Source organism: Bombina bombina, chromosome 12 (assembly GCF_027579735.1).
Source record: "Bombina bombina isolate aBomBom1 chromosome 12, aBomBom1.pri, whole genome shotgun sequence".
Lineage (NCBI taxonomy): Eukaryota > Metazoa > Chordata > Amphibia > Anura > Bombinatoridae > Bombina > Bombina bombina.
The window spans coordinates 8,130,923-8,152,735 of NC_069510.1; the positions used below are offsets into that span (position 1 = coordinate 8,130,923).

General features: G+C 36.4%; 1 protein-coding gene across 6 annotated transcripts in view; it reads left to right on the forward strand.

Moving 5' to 3' along the window:
• DAB2IP (DAB2 interacting protein) overlaps positions 1-21,813 on the forward strand; it is a 921,554-nt gene that overhangs the window by 703,876 nt on the left and 195,865 nt on the right. For all 6 annotated transcript variants that reach the window (XM_053695575.1, XM_053695573.1, XM_053695574.1 and 3 more), the window contains one exon: positions 7,070-7,214. In XM_053695575.1, coding sequence (XP_053551550.1) covers positions 7,070-7,214 — 145 coding nt within the window. The remainder of the gene's footprint in view (positions 1-7,069; positions 7,215-21,813) is intronic.

Sequence of the window (21,813 nt, forward strand, 5' to 3'; positions counted from 1 at the left end):
AATAAGTGTCCATTAATCGTCACCAATAAAATATTTAATTATAACACATGATAAATCTTGGTGTATCTCATAATGTCACATTATTTTGTTTTCCAAGGACTTACAATGATAGGCAGCAATACCTGGGAGTATAATGTATACCCTAACCATCTGGTACACATATGACAGACACAGCTAACACAAATCACTAGTTGCACCAAAAATTAATCTGTTGCTGGTTAAAGGGACAACATACTTAAAAATGTTCTGCCGTTTGCATGAAGGAGAAACGTAAACATGAAGCAATACGCTCTCCGTATTCAGCATTGCACCAGTAACTCACAAGTGCTGCTGGTGCAACACCGCCCCCTGCAGGCTCGCGACCAATGGGTCACCAACATGGAGGTGTCAATCAACCAGATCGTACTCGATCAGGTTTAATTGTTGCGATTCCTGTCCGCCTGCTCAGAGCAGGCGTACAGGGTTATGGAGTCTTTAGACCGCTGCTTCATAACTGGTGTTTTTGGCGAGTCTTCAGACTCTCCAGAAACACGGGCCCTCAAGCTCCATTCGGAGCTTGATAAATGGGCCTCAAGGGGTTTATTGTGGCTCTTTCCATGTGTATTACGACTTGAAAGTAAATGTGTTCACTTGAGCGCAGTCGTGTCGGTATAGCTATACTGTAAGCATTTTAGCCTGCAATGTCCATTCCACACTCAAGAAAATGACGATTTTCATAGCACCGGTATTAAAGGTTGTGCGGTGAGCCTATACCGACACGATCCATACCGCCATCTGAGACCAGTAGTTATGAGTTTTGCGGCACAAAAATACTTCACAAAACTCATAACTAAACTTTTACAAAGTACACTAACATCCATAAACTACATATTAACCTCTAAACCGCCACCCTCCCGCATCGCAAACACTATATTAAACCTATTAACCCCTAATCTACCGCCCACCCACATCATAACTATTAAATACATTTATTAACCCCTAATCTGCTGCTCCCGACATTGCAGACACTAATAAAAGTTATTAACCCCTATTCCACTGCTCCCCGACATTCCTGCCACTATAATAAAGTTATTAACCCCTATTCCGCCGCACCTCGATATCACTGCCACTATAATAAAATTATTAACCCCTATTCCGCCGCTCCCCGACATCGCTGACACTATAATAAAGTTATTAACCCCTAAACCTCCAGCTTCCCACATCTCCGCAACTAAATAAACCTATTAACCCCTAAACTAAAATTAAACTTTTAAGCCCTAAACCTAACACCCCCCTAACTTTAAATTAAAATTACAATATAACTATATTTAAATAAATAAAAACTTACCTGTGAAATAAAAAAACCTAAGTTTAAGCTATAAATTAATCTAACATAATTATTTTAATAAAATAAAAAAACTACCAATTAAAAAATCTAAATTACAATAAAAAAAAAAAAAACACTATGAAAAAAATAAAAAAAATCTAAAATTACAAAAAAATATTAAACACTAAATTACGAAAAATAAAAAAAACTAAGCTTACAAAAATAATAAATGAAATTATAAAAAATAAAAACAATTACACCTAATCTAATAGCCCTATAAAAAAATAACCCCCCCAAATAAAAACACCCCCTAGCCTACAATAAACTACCAATAGCCCTTAAAAACACTAAATGCAAGGTCAATTCTATTGGCTGATCCAATCAGCCAATCGGATTGAACTTCAATCCGATTGGCTGATTAAATCAACCAATCAGATTTTTCCTACCTTAATTCCGATTGGCTGATAGAATCCTATCAGCCAATTGGAATTCGAGGGTCGCCATCTTGGACGACGTCATTTAAAGGACCAGCCATTCGTCGGGTAGTCGTCGGCCTAGAAGGATATTCCGCGCCGGAGGTCTTCAAGATGGAGCCGTTCCTCATCGGATGGAAGAAGATAGAAGATGCCGCTTGGATGAAGATGTCTGCTGGTCCGGATGTCCTCTTCTGCCCGGATAGGATGAAGACGTCTGCCGGTCCGGATGTCCTCTTCTGCCCGGATAGGATGAAGACTTCTGCCGGTCTCGATGTCCTCTTCTGCCCCATCCGATGAAGACTTCGGCCTTGCTGGTAGAAGACGGCTCATGGTAGGGTGATCTTCAATGGGGTAGTGTTAGTTTTTTTTTAAGGGGGATCGGGTGGGTTTTAGAGTAGGGGTGTGTGGGTGGTGGGTTGTAATGTTGGGGGGGGATTGTTCTTTTTTTTTTCAGGTAAAAGAGCTGATTACTTTGGGGCAATGCCCCGCAAAAGGCCCTTTTAAGGGTATTTGTAATTTAGTATAGGGTAGGGCATTTTATTATTTTGGGGGCTTTTTTATTTTATTTTAGCTAATTGTAGTTTATCTATTTAATTAATTTATTGATAGTGTAGTGTTAGGTGTATTTGTAACTTAGGTTAGGATTTATTTTACAGATAATTTTGTAATTATTTTAACTAGGTAGCTATTAAATAGTTATTAACTATTTAATAGATAGCTATTGTACCTAGTTAAAATAAATACAAAGTTGCCTGTAAAATAAATATAAACCCTAAAATAGCTACAATGTAATTATTAATTATATTGTAGCTATCTTAGGGTTTATTTTATAGGTAAGTATTTAGTTTTAAATAGGAATAATTTAGTTAATAATAGTTATATTATTTATATTTATTTTAATAATAATTAAGTTAGGGGGTGTTAGGGTTAGACTTAGGTTTACGGGGTAATACATTTAATGTAGGTGGCGGCGGTGTAGGGGGTCAGATTAGAGGGTAATATATTTAATGTAGGTGGTGGTGGGCTCCGGGAGCGGCGGCTTAGGGGTTAATACATATAATGTAGGTGGCGGTGGGCTCCGGGAGCGGTGGTTTAGGGGTTAATACACTTTATTAGGTATTGCGGTGGGGGATTGCGGTTGACAGGTAGATAGACATTGCGCATGCGTTAGGTGTTAGGGGTTTTTATTTTGCAGGCATTTTATGGAGTTACGGTGCTCCCATACTCAGCGCAAGGCCTGCTACGGCTGCATTTTATGGCGAGGTGAAAATGGAGTAAGATTTCTCCATTTTCGCCATGTAGGGCCTTGCGCTAGATATTGGATACCAAACTGCGCAGCTGTTCTATGTTAGTTTATGGGTGAAAAAACTACATCCGATGGGTGAAATATATGTGCCGCATTTATATGCAACGCTGTATATAGGATACCAAACCTGCGCAAAAAACGGCGTTGCCGGCTTTTGCGGGCGACGCTGCATAGCGGATGGGGTCCCAGGTGTTAGTTTTTTTTCTAACACTCTCTCCCCATTGATGTCTATGGGGAAAGTGTGCACGCACACATCAAAGCAGCCCTTGGATTTTGTGTGGTATGGAGCTAAACGCCACCATATCGCACGCACAAGGAGGCTTTTCAGTAACTCGTAATGGCAGCGCTATGGAGGGTGAAATGACGCAACTTTTTTGGCGTTAGTTTGCACCCTGTTTAGTGCAAAACTCATAATCTAGGTGATATTGAATAATTATTTTTTTATTTTATTTTTTTATGAAAGAAAAAAAAAGTAAATTAAAAGCTCTTTAAACCTAATTTCAAACTAAGGCAACTGTTTGTATGTCTTGATGCTCATTGGCTGTTAGGCTCTAATGGTCATAAGCTGACAGGCACTCCCTACTACTACTGATTGGCTGTTAGGCACTTCCTGTTAATGCTCATTGGCTAATAGGAACTTCCTGTTAATGCTCATTGGCTGATAGGCACTTCCTATTAATGCGCATTGGCTGATAGGAACTTCCTATTAATGCTCATTGGCTGATAGGCACTTCCTATTAATGCTCATTGGCTGATAGGCACTTCCTATTAATGCTCATTGGTTGATAGGCACTTCCTATTAATGCTCATTGGCTGATAGGAACTCCCTATTAATGTTCACTGGCTGACAGACACTCCCTAATAATACTTATTGATTGATAGGAATTACCTGCTTATTGAGCTTGTGTATTAAAGGGACAGTAAACCCACAAAATAATGTTATATAATTCTGCACATAGTTCCCTAAGCGCTCCGGTCTGGTAGCAGGAGCGAGTTACATTGAGTTTAATGGTGCGATCGGGCTGGCTGTGAATAGACAGCGTGCCGGATGCGCTTAGGGGAAACAAACAGAACCGCTCAGTAGAGCCAGGAGCGGCGTACTGTGAAAGTAAATATTGTAGCATTTTATCTATCTTTTAAAACAATAAAAATTCTGGTGTAGACTGTCCCTTTAAGTATCTTTAAGCCATTGAGCTTGTGTATTAAGTATCTATAAGTCATTGAGCTTGTGTATTAAGTATATATAAGTCATTGAGCTTGTGTATTAAGTTTATATAAGCCATTGAGCATGTGTATTGAGTATATATAAGCCATTGAGCATGTGTATTAAGTATATATAAACTATTGAGCTTGTGTATTAAGTATCTATAAGCCATTAAGCTTGTGTATAAAATATCTATAAGCCATTGAGCTTGTGTATTAAGTATCTATAAGCCATTAAGCTTGTGTATAAAATATCTATAAGCCATTGAGCTTGTGTATTAAGTATCTATAAGCCATTGAGCTTGTGTATTAAGTATCTATAAGCCATTGAGCTTGTGTATTAAGTATGTATAAGCCATTAAGCATGTGTATAAAGTGTCTATAAATCATTACACTTGTGTATAAAGTATCTATAAGCCATTGAGCTTGTGTGTTAAGTATCTATAAGTCATTGAGCTTGTGTATTAAGTATTTATAAGCCATCAAGCTTGTGTTAAAGTATCTATAAGCCATTGAGCTTGTGTATTAAGTATATATAAACCCTCAAGCTTGTGTATTAAGTATATATAAGCCATTTAGTATGTGTATTAAGTATCTATAAGCCATTGAGCTTGTGTATCAAGTATCTATAAGCCATTGAGCTTGTGTATTAAGTATCTATAAGTTATTGAGCTTGTGTATTAAGTATCTATAAGCCATTGAGCTTGTTTATTAAGTATCTATAAGCCATTGTGCTTGTGTATAAAGTATCTATAAGCCATTGAGCTTGTGTATTAAGTATCTATAAGCCATTGAGCTTGTGTGTTAAGTATCTATAAGCCATTGAGCATGTGTAACAAGTATATATAAGCCATTGAGCATGTGTATTAAATATGTATAAATCATTATGCTTGTGTATTAAGTATCTATAAGTCATTGAGCTTGTGTATTAATTATCTATAAGCCATTAAGCTTGTGTATTAAGTATCTATAAGCCATTAAGCTTGTGTATTAAGTATATATAAGCCATGGAGCATGTGTATTAAGTATCTATAAACTATTGAGCTTGTGTATTAAGTATCTATAAGCCATTAAGCTTGTGTATAAAATATCTATAAGCCATTGAGCTTGTGTATTAAGTTTCTATAAGCCATTGAGCTTGTGTATTAAGTATATATAAGCCATTGAGCTTGTGTATTAAGTATGTATAAGCCATTAAGCATCCCCTCTCTTCCTTCAATTAATATTATCAGAGAACTATCCAAGGTATTGGAGGCAATATCTCTTCTAGACAGATTTAAGGTAGCAGTCAATACCCCCCTTTGGCCACAAGCTTTTGTTATCTCCTCCTCGGTGTGGTTGAGATGGATATCAGATAAAAGATACGTTAAGAAAAGAGTTAATTAAATTTAGAGAAGAAAAAGGAGGGAAAAAAATCTTTTTTTTTTTTTTTTCTTCTTCTTTCTTTCCCTTGTCTTTTATCAATATCAGATTGCTATTGTGGTTTTCTGGTCATTTGTTATATGTTTAACAGTGTTTAAAAAATCCAAATAATGTAACTAGATTGGATGTATAGAATAATGTATGAATTGCAGGAAATACATTGTTTGACGGTATTGGCCGATATAAAAGATGTGAAAGTTGATATGCTATTGTAAAACGGTCTATTATTGAATACATGCATCTTTGACATATTACTTTTTGTGTTACATATTTGGCTATACATAAAATAATTTAATTTAAAAAAAAAAGTATATATAAGCCATTGAGCATGTGTATTAAGTATCTATAAGCCATTGAACTTGTGTATTAAGTATATATAAACCATTGAGCATGTGTATTAAGTATCTATAAGCCATTGAGCTTGTGTATTAAGTATCTATAAGTCATTAAGCTTGTGTATTAAGTATCTATAAGCCATTGAGCTTGTGTATTAAGTATATATAAGCCATTGAGCAGGTGTATTAAGTATCTATAAGTCATTGAGCTTGTGTATTAATTATCTATAAGCCATTGAGCTTATGTATTAAGTATCTATAAGTCATTGAGCTTGTGTATTAAGTATCTATAAGTCATTGAGCTTGTGTATTAATTATCTATAAGCCATTGAGCTTGTGTATTAAGTATCTATAAGTCATTAAGCTTGTGTATTAAGTATCTATAAGTCATTGAGCTTGTGTATTAATTATCTATAAGCCATTGAGCTTATGTATTAAGTATCTATAAGTCATTAAGCTTGTGTATTAAGTATTTATAAGCCATTGAGCTTGTGTATCAAGTATCTATAATTCAATGACAATTATCTGGAAGTGCACAACTGATACTGGTAACTTAGTTGAAATTTAAATGTAAACAGCTTCTACTTGATATTTATTCAGGCACTAAAAAGTCAACAAGTCTTTCATATGGATGATAGAACATGTCTGAGTGCAATGTACTCTATTAAACTAATTGCAAATCTGTTTGCCTTCTGTGTGTAGTAGACCACTGGCCATCATGTGCTATAATATTAATTGTATTTCCAAGCAGATTTTAACATTTAGATTTGAAAACTGTGAAGCTGATGGAAATCCAATAAAATTACAGGACCAAATTGTATCATTATCTCCCGTCCAAAATCTGACAAATATTGCAGTTTCCCTTTAGTTAATCAGAGATTGCAGCACACACAGTAGAAGGTAACATGTCAGTGTGTTGCAAAGTGTATTAGTGAAATACAAGTGATGATGTTATTACTTTATGGTGACATAGACATATCTTATACATAAATTAACCTGCTTGGTATCTGCTTTGTCTCAGGAGAATTTATTAAAGCCCTGTATGAGTCAGACGAAAACTGTGAGGTGGATCCTGGCAAGTGCTCCTCATCTGATCTTGCTGAGCATCAGAGCAATCTGAAAATGTGCTGTGAATTGGCATTCTGCAAAATCATCAACTCCTACTGGTCAGTATCTTCATCTCTGATCCTTGTGTGAGCAGGGAAGGGACTGTAATATCTCATATGGATCTGTAATATCTCATAAGGAATGTAATATCTCATAGGGAACTGTAATATCTCATATGGAATCTGTAATATCTTATAGGGAACTGTAATATCTCATAGGGAACTGTAATATCTCATATGGAATCTGTAATATCTCATAGGGAACTGTAATATCTCATAGGGAACTGTAATATCTCATAGGGAACTATAATATCTCATAGGGAATTGTAATATCTCATATGGAATCTGTAATATCTCATAAGGAATGTAATATCTCATAAGGAACTATAATATCTCATATGGAATCTGTAATATCTCATATGGAACTGTAATATCTCATAGGGAACTGAATATCTCATAGGGAACTTTAATATCTCATATGGAATCTGTAATATCTCATATGGAATCTGTAATATCTCATATGGAATCTGTAATATCTCATATGGATCTGTAATATCTCATATGGAACTGTAATATCTCATATGGAACTGTAATATCTCATATGGAATCTGTAATATCTCATAAGGAATGTAATATCTCATATGGAATCTGTAATATCTCATATGGAATCTGTAATATCTCATAAGGAATGTAATATCTCATATGGAATCTGTAATATCTCATATGGAATCTGTAATATCTCATAAGGAATGTAATATCTCATATGGAATCTGTAATATCTCATAAGGAACTGTAATATCTCATAGGGAACTGTAATATCTCATAGGGAACTGTAATATGTCATAGGGAACTGTAATATCTCATAGGGAATGTAATTTCTCATAGGGATCTGTAATATGTCATAGGGAACTGTAATATCTCATAGGGAATGTAATATCTCATAGGGAACTGTAATATCTCGTGAAAGGTGCAGATTCTATATGAGTGTATTCCCTAGTGGAGAGCCTGATCGGCTCGTTCATGAGCCAATGTGTCTCTTGGAGGAACACCACATCAGGGTTGTGATGTTTCAGTGAGCGCAGTAAAAGACTTCTCTTAAAGGGGGTGTTGAGTCCCCTAACGTTTTGGGTAAGGAACTTCAAAGGAGAACTAGTCATATCTAGGAGTGACTAAGGACTGAGTGCTAGAGACCCGAACACAAACGTCTGGGGAACAAGGGGGGGGGGAGAGGGTAAGGGAAGAATGGGTAAGGAGGAAAAAAAGAAGACACTTGGTAGTGTCTCTGAAGTGGTGGAAGTAGTCCACCTCAGAAGAGCCCTATCGTGGGCTTTGATGGGGGGGAGATGAGCATATAGCTCTGGAGCTAGTGCAGAGGGGCAAGAATGTCAGCCCCGCTCTAATAACATAATCAACTGAACATATAATGCTTAAACTTAAGTGGTTATAAAACGAACTGTAATATCTCATAGGGAACTGTAATATCTCATAGGGAACTGTAATATCTCATAGGGAACTATAATATCTCATATGGAATCTGTAATATCTCATAAGGAATGTAATATCTCATAGGGAACTGTAATATCTCATGGAATCTGTAATATCTCATAAGGAATGCAATATCTCATAGGGAACTGTAATATCTCATAGGGAACTGTAATATCTCATATGGAATCTGTAATATCTCATAGGGAACTGTAATATCTCATATAGAACTGTAATATCTCATAGGGAACTGTAATATCTCATAGGGAACTGTAATATCTCATATAGAACTGTAATATCTTACAGGGAGCTGTAATATCTCATAGGGAACTGTAATATCTCATAGGGAACTGTAATATCTCATATGGAACTGTAATATCTCATAGGGAATCTGTAATATCTCATAGGGAACTGTAATATCTCATAGGGAACTGTAATATCTCATAGGGAACTGTAATATCTCATATGTAACAGTAATATCTCATAAGGAATCTGTAATATCTCATAGGGAACTGTAATATCTCATAGGGAACTGTAATATCTCATAGGGAACTGTAATATCTAATATGTAACTGTAATATCTCATAGGGAACTGTAATATCTCATAGGGAACTGTAATATCTCATATGGAACTGTAATATCTCATAGGGAACTGTAATATCTCATATGGAACTGTAATATCTCATATGGAACTGTAATATCTCATAGGGAACTGTAATATCTCATAGGGAACTGTAATATCTCATATGTAACTGTAATATTTCATATGGAAATGTAATATCTCATAGGGAACTGAATATCTCATAGGGAATCTGTAATATCTCATATGGAATCTGTAATATCTCATATGGAATCTGTAATATCTCATAGGGAATCTGTAATATCTCATATGGATCTGTAATATCTCATAGGGAACTGTAATATCTCATAGGGAACTGTAATATCTCATATGGATCTGTAATATCTCATAGGAAACTGTAATATCTCATAGGGAACTGTAATATCTCATATGGAATCTGTAATATCTCATATGGAATCTGTAATATCTCATAGGGAACTGTAATATCTCATATGGAACTGTAATATCTCATAGGGAACTGTAATATCTCATATGGAACTGTAATATCTCATAGGGAACTGTAATATCTCATATGGAACTGTAATATGTCATAAGGAACTGTAATATCTCATATGGAATCTGTAATATCTCATAGGGAACTGTAATATCTCATAGGGAACTGTAATATTTCATAGGGAACTGTAATATCTCATAGGGAACTATAATATCTCATAAGGAATCTGTAATATCTCATAGGGAACTATAATATCTCATAAGGAATCTGTAATATCTCATAGGGAACTATAATATCTCATAAGGAATCTGTAATATCTCATAGGGAACTATAATATCTCATAGGGAACTGTAATATCTCATATGGAACTGTAATATCTCATAAGGAATCTGTAATATCTCATAAGGAACTGTAATATCTCATAGGGAACTGTAATATCTCATAGGGAACTGTAATATCTCATATGGAATCTGTAATATCTCATAGGGAACTGTAATATCTCATATGGAATCTGTAATATCTCATATGGAATCTGTAATATCTCATATGGAATCTGTAATATCTCATATGGAATCTGTAATATCTCATAGGGAACTGTAATATCTCATATGGAATCTGTAATATCTCATAGGGAACTGTAATATCTCATATGGAATCTGTAATATCTCATAGGGAACTGTAATATCTCATATGGAATCTGTAATATCTCATAGGGAACTGTAATATCTCATAAGGAACTGTAATATCTCATATGGAATCTGTAATATCTCATAGGGAACCGTAATATCTCATAAGGAATGTAATATCTCATAGGGAACGGTAATATCTCATAGGGAACTGTAATATCTCATAGGGAACTGTAATATCTCATAGGGAACCGTAATATCTCATATCGAACTGTAATATCTCATAGGGAACTGTAATATCTCATATGGAATCTGTAATATCTCATAGGGAACTGTAATATCTCATAGGGAACTGTAATATCTCATAGGAAACTGTAATATCTCATATGGAATCTGTAATATCTCATAGGGAACTGTAATATCTCATAGGGAACTGTAATATCTCATATGGAATCTGTAATATCTCATAGGGAACTGTAATATCTCATAAGGAACTGTAATATCTCATAGGGAACTATAATATCTCATAGGGAACTGTAATATCTCATATGGAATCTGTAATATCTCATAGGGAACCGTAATATCTCATAGGGAACTGTAATATCTCATATGGAATCTGTAATATCTCATAGGGAACTGTAATATCTCATAAGGAACTATAATATATCATATTGAACTGTAATATGTCATAGGGAACTGTAATATCTCATAGGGAACTGTAATATCTCATATGGAATCTGTAATATCTCATAGGGAACTGTAATATCTCATAGGGAACTGTAATATCTCATAGGGAACTGTAATATCTCATAGGGAACTGTAATATCTCATAGGGAACTGTAATATCTCATATGTAACTGTAATATCTCATAGGGAACTGTAATATCTCATAGGGAACTGTAATATCTCATATCGAACTGTAATATCTCATAGGGAACTATAATATCTCATAGGGAACTGTAATATGTCATAGGGAACTGTAATATGTCATAGGGAACTGTAATATCTCATAGGGAACTGTAATATCTCATAGGGAACTGTAATATCTCATATGGAATCTGTAATATCTCATATGTAACTGTAATATCTCATATAGAATCTGTAATATCTCATAGGGAACTGTAATATCTCATATCGAACTGTAATATCTCATAGGGAACTATAATATCTCATAGGGAACTGTAATATGTCATAGGGAACTGTAATATGTCATAGGGAACTGTAATATCTCATAGGGAACTGTAATATCTCATAGGGAACTGTAATATCTCATATGGAATCTGTAATATCTCATATAGAATCTGTAATATCTCATAGGGAACTGTAATATCTCATATGGAATCTGTAATATCTCATATGTAACTGTAATATCTCATATAGAATCTGTAATATCTCATAGGGAACTGTAATATCTCATAGGGAACTGTAATATCTCATAGGGAACTGTAATATATCATATGTAACTGTAATATCTCATATAGAATCTGTAATATCTCATAGGGAACTGTAATATATCATATTGAACTGTAATATCTCATAGAGAACTGTAATATCTCATAGGGAACTGTAATATATCATAGGGAACTGTAATATCTCATAGGGAACTGTAATATCTCATATGTAACTGTAATATCTCATATAGAACTGTAATATCTCATAGGGAACTGTAATATATCATATTGAACTGTAATATGTCATAGGGAACTGTGATATTTCATAGGGAACTGTAATATCTCATAGGGAACTGTAATATCTCATATGTAACTGTAATATCTCATATAGAACTGTAATATATCATACAATTGCATATTTAATTTTGACTTTGCTGTCCTTTTAAGCCGTAAAACTGTGATTGGACAGAGATCAGTTATATGCCCAGTACTCATCTGATGTTAGACAGAAATCCTGTGTTGGATTAAGGAATCTGTAATATCTCATAGGGGACTGTAATATCTCATAGGAAACTGTAATATCTCATAGGGAACTGTAATATCTCATATGGAATCTGTAATATCTCATAGGGAACTGTAATATCTCATATGGAATCTGTAATATCTCATAAGGAAAGTAATATCTCATATGGAATCTGTAATATCTCATATGGAATCTGTAATATCTCATAGGGAACTGTAATATCTCATAAGGAACTGTAATATCTCATATGGAATCTGTAATATCTCATAGGGAACTGTAATATCTCATATGGAATCTGTAATATCTCATAGGGAACTGTAATATCTCATAGGGAACTATAATATCTCATATGGAATCTGTAATATCTCATAGGGAACTGTAATATCTCATATGTAACTGTAATATCTCATATAGAACTGTAATATCTCATATGTAACTGTAATATCTCATATAGAACTGTAATATAGTATATAGAACTGTAATATATCATACAATTGCATATTTAATTTTGACTTTGCTGTCCTTTTAAGCCGTAAAACTGTGATTGGACAGAGATCAGTTATATGCCCAGTACTCATCTGATGTTAGACAGAAATCCTGTGTTGTTATATAGAAAGTCTGATGTTACATGCCCAGTACTCATCTGAATTTAGACAGAAATCCTGTGTTGTTATATAGAAAGTCTGATGTTACATGCCCAGTACTCATCTGAATTTAGACAGAAATCCTGTGTTGTTATATAGAAAGTCTGATGTTACATGCCCAGTACTCATCTGAATTTAGACATAAATCCTGTGTTATATAGAAAGTCTGATGTTACATGCCTAGTACTCATCTGAATTTAGACATAAATCCTGTGGTGTTATATAGAAAGTCTGATGTTACATGCCTAGTACTCATCTGAATTTAGACATAAATCCTGTGTTGTTATATAGAAAGTCTGATGTTACATGCCCAGTACTCATCTGAATTTAGACATAAATCCTGTGTTGTTATCTAGAAAGTCTGATGTTACATGCCCAGTACTCATCTGAATTTAGACATAAATCCTGTGTTGTTATATAGAAAGTCTGATGTTACATGCCTAGTACTCATCTGAATTTAGACATAAATCCTGTGTTGTTATATAGAAAGTCTGATGTTACATGCCCAGTACTCATCTGAATTTAGACATAAATCCTGTGTTGTTATATAGAAAGTCTGATGTTACATGCCCAGTACTCATCTGAATTTAGACATAAATCCTGTGTTGTTATATAGAAAGTCTGATGTTACATGCCCAGTACTCATCTGAATTTAGACATAAATCCTGTGTGTTGTTATATAGAAAGTCTGATGTTACATGCCCAGTACTCATCTGATGTTAGACATAAATCCTGTGTTGTTATATAGAAAGTCTGATGTTACATGCCCAGTACTCATCTGATGTTAGACAGAAATCCTGTGTTGTTATATAGAAAGTCTGATGTTACATGCCCAGTACTCATCTGATGTTAGACAGAAATCCTGTGTTGTTATATAGAAAGTCTGATGTTACATGCCCATTACTCATCTGATGTTAGACATAAATCCTGTGTTATATAGAAAGTCTGGTGTTACATGCCTAGTACTCATCTGAATTTAGACAGAAATCCTGTGTTGTTATAAAGAAAGTCTGATGTTACATGCCCAGTACTCATCTGAATTTAGACATAAATCCTGTGTTGTTATATAGAAAGTCTGATGTTACATGCCCAGTACTCATCTGAATTTAGACATAAATCCTGTGTTGTTATATAGAAAGTCTGATGTTACATGCCCAGTACTTATCTGAATTTAGACAGAAATCCTGTGTTGTTATATAGAAAGTCTGATGTTACATGCCCAGTACTCATCTGAATTTAGACAGAAATCCTGTGTTGTTATATAGAAAGTCTGATGTTACATGCCCAGTACTCATCTGAATTTAGACAGAAATCCTGTGTTGTTATATAGAAAGTCTGATGTTACATGCCCAGTACTCATCTGATGTTAGACAGAAATTCTGTGTTGTTATATAGAAAGTCTGATGTTACATGCCCAGTACTCATCTGATGTTAGACATAAATCCTGTGTTGTTATATAGAAAGTCTGATGTTACATGCCCAGTACTCATCTGATGTTAGACATAAATCCTGTGTTGTTATATAGAAAGTCTGATGTTACATGCCCAGTACTCATCTGAATTTAGACAGAAATCCTGTGTTGTTATATAGAAAGTCTGATGTTACATGCCCAGTACTCATCTGAATTTAGACAGAAATCCAGTGTTGTTATATAGAAAGTCTGATGTTACATGCCCAGTACTCATCTGATGTTAGACAGAAATTCTGTGTTGTTATATAGAAAGTCTGATGTTACATGCCCAGTACTCATCTGATGTTAGACATAAATCCTGTGTTGTTATATAGAAAGTCTGATGTTACATGCCCAGTACTCATCTGATGTTAGACATAAATCCTGTGTTGTTATATAGAAAGTCTGATGTTACACTCTCAGTACTCAGCTGAGAGAAATTAAGAGACCACTGCAAACATATCGGTTTATCTGGTTTTACTATTTATAGGTATGCGTTTGAGAAAAATGAACATTTATGTTAGTTTAGATGTATGTTCGTTTTAGATTATGTAAGTTTAGATGTCGGCTCATTTTTGGTGAACAACCTGGGTTGTTCTTGCTGATTGGTGGGTAAATGCATTCACCAATAAACAAGTGCTTTCCATGGTACTGGACTTCCTTTTTCAAATAAAGATAGCAAAAGAACGAAGAAAAATTGATATTAGGAGTAAATTAGAAAGTTGCTTAAAATTGCATGCTCTATCTGAATCACAAAAGAAAAAATGTGGGTTCAGTGTCCCTTAAAGAGCATTTATTGCAGAAAATGACAACTGGTCAAAATAACAAAAACAAAAAGATGCAGTGTTTTCAGACCTCGAATGATACAAAGAAAACAAGTTAATAATCATTTTTAAAGAACACAATACTAATGTTTTAACTTAGCAAGAGTCCAGAAAACAATATTTGGTGGAATACCCCTGATATTCGATCACAGCGTTTATGCATCTTGGCTGCTCTCCATCAGTCTCTCACATTGCTGTTGGGTGACATTATGCCACTCCTGGTGCACAAATTCAAGCAGCTCAGCATTGTTTGCTGGCTTGTGACCATCTAGCTTCCTCTTGATCACATTACAGAGGTTTTCAGTGTAGTTCAGGTCTGGAGATTGGGCTGACCATGACAGGGTCTTGATCGGGTGGTCCTCCATCCACACCTTAACTGACCTGGCTGTGTGGCATGGACCATTGTCTTGCTGGTAAAATAAAAACAATCTTGAGTTGGGGAACATTGTCAGAGCAGAAGGAAGCAAGTTTTCTTCCACGATAACCTTGTAGGTGGCTTAATTTATGCATCCTTCACAAAGATAAATCTGACCAATTCCAGCCTTCCTGAAGCACCCCCAGATCGTCACTGATCCTCCACCGAATTTCACAGTGGGTGAGAGACACTGTGGATCGTACGCCTCTCTAGGTCTCCACCTAACCATTTGACTACCAGGTGTACGATGACCTTACTCCAGTCCTCTATGGTTCAATCCTTATGGTCTTTTGCAATCCTCAGCCTGGCTCTTCTTTGCTTCTCATTGATGAAAGCCTATTTTCTAGCTTTGCACGACTTCAGCCCTGCCCCTAGGAGTCTTTTTATGAACCATCCTCGCCATTGTGCACTTTACCCCAGCTGCCATTTGCCAGTCTTTTTGTAGGTCACTTTATGTCATCCAACAGTTGTTGAGTGACATTTAAATGAGTTGGCAGTCTTCCCCGGAGAGGGGAGTGTCATTTTCACCCTGTGCTGGTCTGTAACTGTCTGCTGCTTGACCTTGTTCTTATGAACGTCTTTGAAATTTTAAGGATGGAACCAACCTGATGCTCACTGTATCCCTCTGTCAGTAAAGACAGAATTGAACCCTTCTTTTCTTTTCAACTCTTTTGGCATGGTCAATAGTTATTTTTTATTCCAATTACTTTTGAGGTATTACTAGCGTTGTTTTCACCATCCAGCTGGTTCTACTGCAAGAGGATAGTGATGACCACAGCAGTATATATGATTTAACCCCTTCCCGTCTGGATTTATTTGTCTACATCAGAACAAAGTTCTGATGTAAACAAATACATAAAAAATTGAAATCACATGATTGTTCAAGCGATTGCATTATTTCAATGATGGTAGCGGGTCAGGGGGGGAGTGCCTATGATGCTAGGCATGCTCTCCAGCCCGTGATCCCATTTATAAAGCTGCAGAGGCTTCAGCATAGCCAAACGGCTAGGACGTCCCATGCCATAATAAGGGCGTTAAAGCCCAGCTCAATTAGGACGGCATAGAACGTCCTATTGGTGGGAAGGGGTTAATATAAAAAAATCTCAAAATGGCAATATGTTTATTTGGAATTTGGGAGGAATGTTGTCAGTAGCTTATAGAATAAAAATATATATAAAAAATACATATTTGATATCACCCATCTAATTGGTATGAGGATCTGAAATAGTTAAGCAGATATAATTATTATTACTGTCCATCAGGGGCATAAAGCTTGTTCTCTATTTATAAATCTCAGCCGCATGTATATCACCATGGCAACCCAGGTTTGCAATACAATCAGTGAATACATGAATGACTATAGCGCCAATGTATCAGGCTTTACAAGTTAAAAGTACCATTTAAGATTAAATGGGTCTGCTAAAGATGGCATTAAACAGAGTGGTGTTGCAATGCAGTAAATTAAAATCAAATTTCTGTTCACGTGCATTTAGTCCATTATGGTTTATTTGAAAATTAAAGAAAAAAAAATCTCTAAAATTTAAGCCTGTTCAACCTGAATTAAAATGACTGGTGTGGAACTTTGTTGTAAAGTGTCATTATGGCAGAGGGAAATACGTATTACAGGTATTAACAAGACATGTAACGTTACATATCATTTGTCTATTTCTGGAATGTAAATGTTATTGTAGAAGGGCCTGTGACTTGCCACCACTTGCCGATAAGGGTGGTCATGTGATTGTGATAGACACTTCCTCCTCAGCAATAAGGCACTTGTCAGATGTATATGTTTATGGGAGTGTTAATTGGATCCTTAACATTAAATAGAAATAGAGCTTGTTGATATTGAGTTTAAACAACTGTCACCTGTATTGTTCTAGGTAGTTTGTGGACACTTTATTACACTGCATTTATAGCTTCTGAGACATTGCAGTGTAGACTCACAAGTCGTCAACCTCAAGCTGAAGACACAGTTCCCCCTGCTTCTTATCCTCTCCAGCACCTCAGCGGTGTCGGACATAACTCTCTGTGAACCCCCTCCTTCATGGTGACTCACGGGCGCTGCTCTCGCATGATTGGTCACATGAGAGATTTTACAATGTTACATTTCTAACCTGCAGCCAAACAAATATTCCTGTTAATAATTAGAAATGAATCCACTTATTTCACTATTGCTTCCATATAACTATATGTCTATCACCTCTAATGTGCTGCCAATCCTGCGCTATAAACAGGCTAGTGAGCCAATCACAAAGGGCATATGTGCATAGTGACCAATAACCTGCTCATGTCCAGCTCAGGAGCAAAAGTGTATTACTGCTCTGCAGCTGAGTTTAACTGTGTGCTTAACCCTTTGCAGGGGATAAATACATAGGTATATACAAGCAACAATGCAATACCACAATACTCAAACATACTACAGCATTATCTAATTACATAACAAGTCAAAGTACAAAGATAAATATTTTTATTCTTTGTACAGTTACAAATTACTTGAAATTATTTTTTCTTTCCTAAGATATGGAGAGTCCACAACGTCATTCAATTTCTAGTGAGAATATCACTCCTGGCCAGCAGGAGGAGGCAAAGAGCACCACAGCAAAGCTGTTAAAGTGAATGTAAATTTTGCAGTTTTTAAGAACATTTATTTATTCATAGTCAGTGTATTAGTCAAAACGCATTATTTTTTTTAGCAAATTTGCAAAATATCACTATATATTTTATTTTAAAACTTATCTCCGTTTTCGCTTGTAGCTCCTCCCATCCATTACTTCCTCTATTTATTCCTCATAACGTATAGAGCGGTCCCACCCGCTCTATGACGTATTTGAAATGCTCGTTCACGATGTAATTTTTCTTTTGCGCATGCGTTTAACATCCACTGCCTAATTTGCGCATGCGTTATTCAATTATTGTGCAATCGCGAGCGCTTCTAAATCAAAGAGCAGTTTGTTTACGCATGCGCATACAGAAAGACGCATGCGCATAAATAAATAGTGACGTATACGAAAAGGGGCTGGACGCCACGGGGTATGACTGATTATTAGTTGACTACAGTGTCAATCAAGGTTATAAACCCAGTCCAAAATGGCGGGTGGAGGAAGCGAGCAAGAAGATTCACATTAAATAAGTATATAGATCGATATAATTGAACTTTTTTAAAAAAACGATGACTTAAACTTAAGTTAATTTTTATTGATAAACATTTTCAGATTGTGCGATAGCATTGACTTTACATCCACTTTAAGTGTCACTCCCCTACCCATAATCCCCAGTCATTCTCATTGCTTCTGTCAATGGAGGAGGTGAAGTTTGGTGTCTGAAGAAATTAATTCCTTTTCCGGGTACTTTTCACTGCAAGCAAGGATTTGGGTTTAGCTGAGTCCACGTCAGTCTCTTCAGTAGAGTAGTGGTGGCTTTTAAACAGTTAGGAAGTTGTGAGGTAGTCCTTGCTTTGTTTCCTAACACATTTCTGCCTATGGTACAGAAAGCCAGAGTTGGTTACTCTGTTCTTTCTTTTTCTACAGGTCTCTGTAAGGAGTATGTGTCCTTTCACACCTTGTGAGCTGTCTTCCTGCCGGATAGCTAGACTACAGGTAAGTGCTTTTGTCTTCTAGGTCTTGGAGACTTGCACTTCAGAAGAATATGTCATATGCAGTAGATGGGGACAAAAATACTTATTAGTATATTAGTATGTATGTGGCGTATATTTTATGCAGGGATTTATGTATACACTTCAAATTTGGCAGTTGTTTTTCTTTGCTTGCTTAGCTATAACAGGCTAACTGACAGAATGCTTGAGCATTTGTGTAAATTAAGCTTCGGTGTTGTAGGCAGATGGAAACGCGTGCCTTAAACTTGTTACATAGTTTCCTCTCTCTGCTGGTCATGTGACTTCACTCTGCTGTCGGATATTCACGGAGTGGAGCGGCGTCATTGAATTTTAGTCTCTTCAGTGTCGGTCTACTATATGATTGTTTTAGAGACTTCTGGCAGACAAATTGTGTATAAGTGTTACGGTAAGGCACCTCAGCCTGTCTGAGGTGTAGGGGGCCTGATTGGTTTATTACTTGAAATAATTTTTGCATAACGTTAAGCGGCTGTGGTATTAACGTTAAGTGACAATGTATTTAAAAAATTTCTACAATTTGGTGAATTTTTTAGTTAGTATTATAGACATGTACCAAGACTCTTTTTTGACAAATGTTTGTTATGCTTTGAGGCACAAATTGTTTTGCCTATGCAATTCTGTGCTGCATGCTTTGCTAGAACACTTCAATTTAAAGATAAATTGTTGCCCTCTGAGCCCAATGTCTCTCAGGATAATGCTGTTCAGGCAATGCCGCAGCTTTCTCCTCAAATGTCCCAAGCCTCTATGGCGTCACATACAGTGTCCTGCAGTTCCTCTCAGCCTCCAGGAGGCAAGTTTATTTGCCCTCATATTTAGCTGCACAGGCATCTTCTGCGGTATCTGCTGCATTATCTGATTTTCCTATGCTGGGAAAACGCAAAAGGAAAATTAGACATTCAGATAGTAAGGTTTCTGTTCCACCTACTGCTATGCAGGTTGCCATCCCTCATAAGTCTGATGAGGAGGATACATCGGTAGCCTCTCGGGGTGAAATCTCAGATTTGGACAGCATTATTCCTACATCTGATACTGAAGAAGTAAACTTCAGATTTAAGCTTGAACACCTTTGTTTACTGTTAAAGGAGGTATTGACTACTTTAGACGACTCTGATACTTCTGTCATTGTCAACCCTAAGATCTCTAGTAAACTTAATAAATACTATGATGTTCCTTCCTCTGTGGAAGTTTTTCCTATCCCAGACCGTGTGACAGAGATGATTTCACAGGAATGGGAGAAGCCAGGGATTCCTATCTCCCCATCTCCTGTATTTAAAAAGATGTTTCCTGTTACTGACTCCATTAAAGATTCTTGACGCATGGTGCCTAAAGTAGAAGGGGCTATTTCTACTCTGGCTAAGAGAACTACAATCCCTATAGAGGATAGCTGCTCCTTTAAGGATCCCATGGACAAAAAGCTGGAAGTTTATTTGAAGAAGATGTATGTTTATCAAGGTCTTCAATGGCAAACTGCAGTTTGTATTTGCCAAAGTAGCAAGTGCGGCATCTCATTGGTGTGACGCCTTATCTGAATCAATTTCAGTAGAGACTCCGTTGGAGGAGATACAAGATAGGATTAAGGCTCTCAAACTAGCCAATTCCTTTATTTCTGATGCTAACATGCAAGTTATTAGACTGGGAGCTGAGATGTCTGGCTTCACTGTCCTAGCCCACAGGGCATTGTGGCTAAAATCTTGGTCAGCTGATGTTACCTCTAAGTCCAAGCTTCTGGCACTTCCTTACAAGGGTAAGACCTTGTCCGGACCTGGTCTGGCAGAAATAATTTCTGATAATACAGGTGGAAAAGGGTCTTTTCTACCGCAAGGCAAGAAGAACAGACCTAAAGGACGTCAAAGTAATTTTTGTTCCTTTCGTAACTTCAAAGGTCAAAAGTCTTTCTCTCCCTCTTCCAAGCAGGAGCAGTCCAAGTCTTCTTTGAAGCCCAATCAGTCTTGGAATAAGGGGAAGCAATCAAAGAAACCCTCAGCTGAGTCTAAGTCAGCATGAAGGGTCGGTCCCCGGTCCAGGATCGGATCAAGTGGGGGGCAGACTTTCCCTGTTTTGTCAAGCGTGGAGAGATGTCCCAGATCCTTGGGCTGTGGACATAGTATCTTAGGGTTTCAAAATATAATTAAAAACTTTCCCTCCCAGGGGCAGTTTCCACCTCTCAAGATTATCTGCAAACCAGGTAAAAAGAGAGGCATTCTTGAACTGCGTTCAGGACCTGATTGTTCCAGTTCCAGTAAGGGAACAGGGTCTAGGATTCTATTTAAATCTGTTTGTGGTTTCCAAAAAAGAGGGAACTTTTTGACCCATTTTAGACCTAAAGTGCCTCAACAAGTTTCTCGGGGTACCGTCCTTCAAAATGGTAACCATTTGTTCCATTCTTTCTTTGGTCCAAGAGGGTCAGTTCATGACGACCATAGACCTGAAGGACTCATATCTTCATGTTCCCATCCACAGGGATCATCACAAATTCCTGAGATTTGCCTTTCTAGACAAACACTTTCAGTTTGTGGCTCTTCCGTTTGGCCTTGTCACAGCTCCCAAAATTATCTCAAAGGTTCTGGGGGCTCTCTTGGCAGTGATCAGGTCTCGGGGAA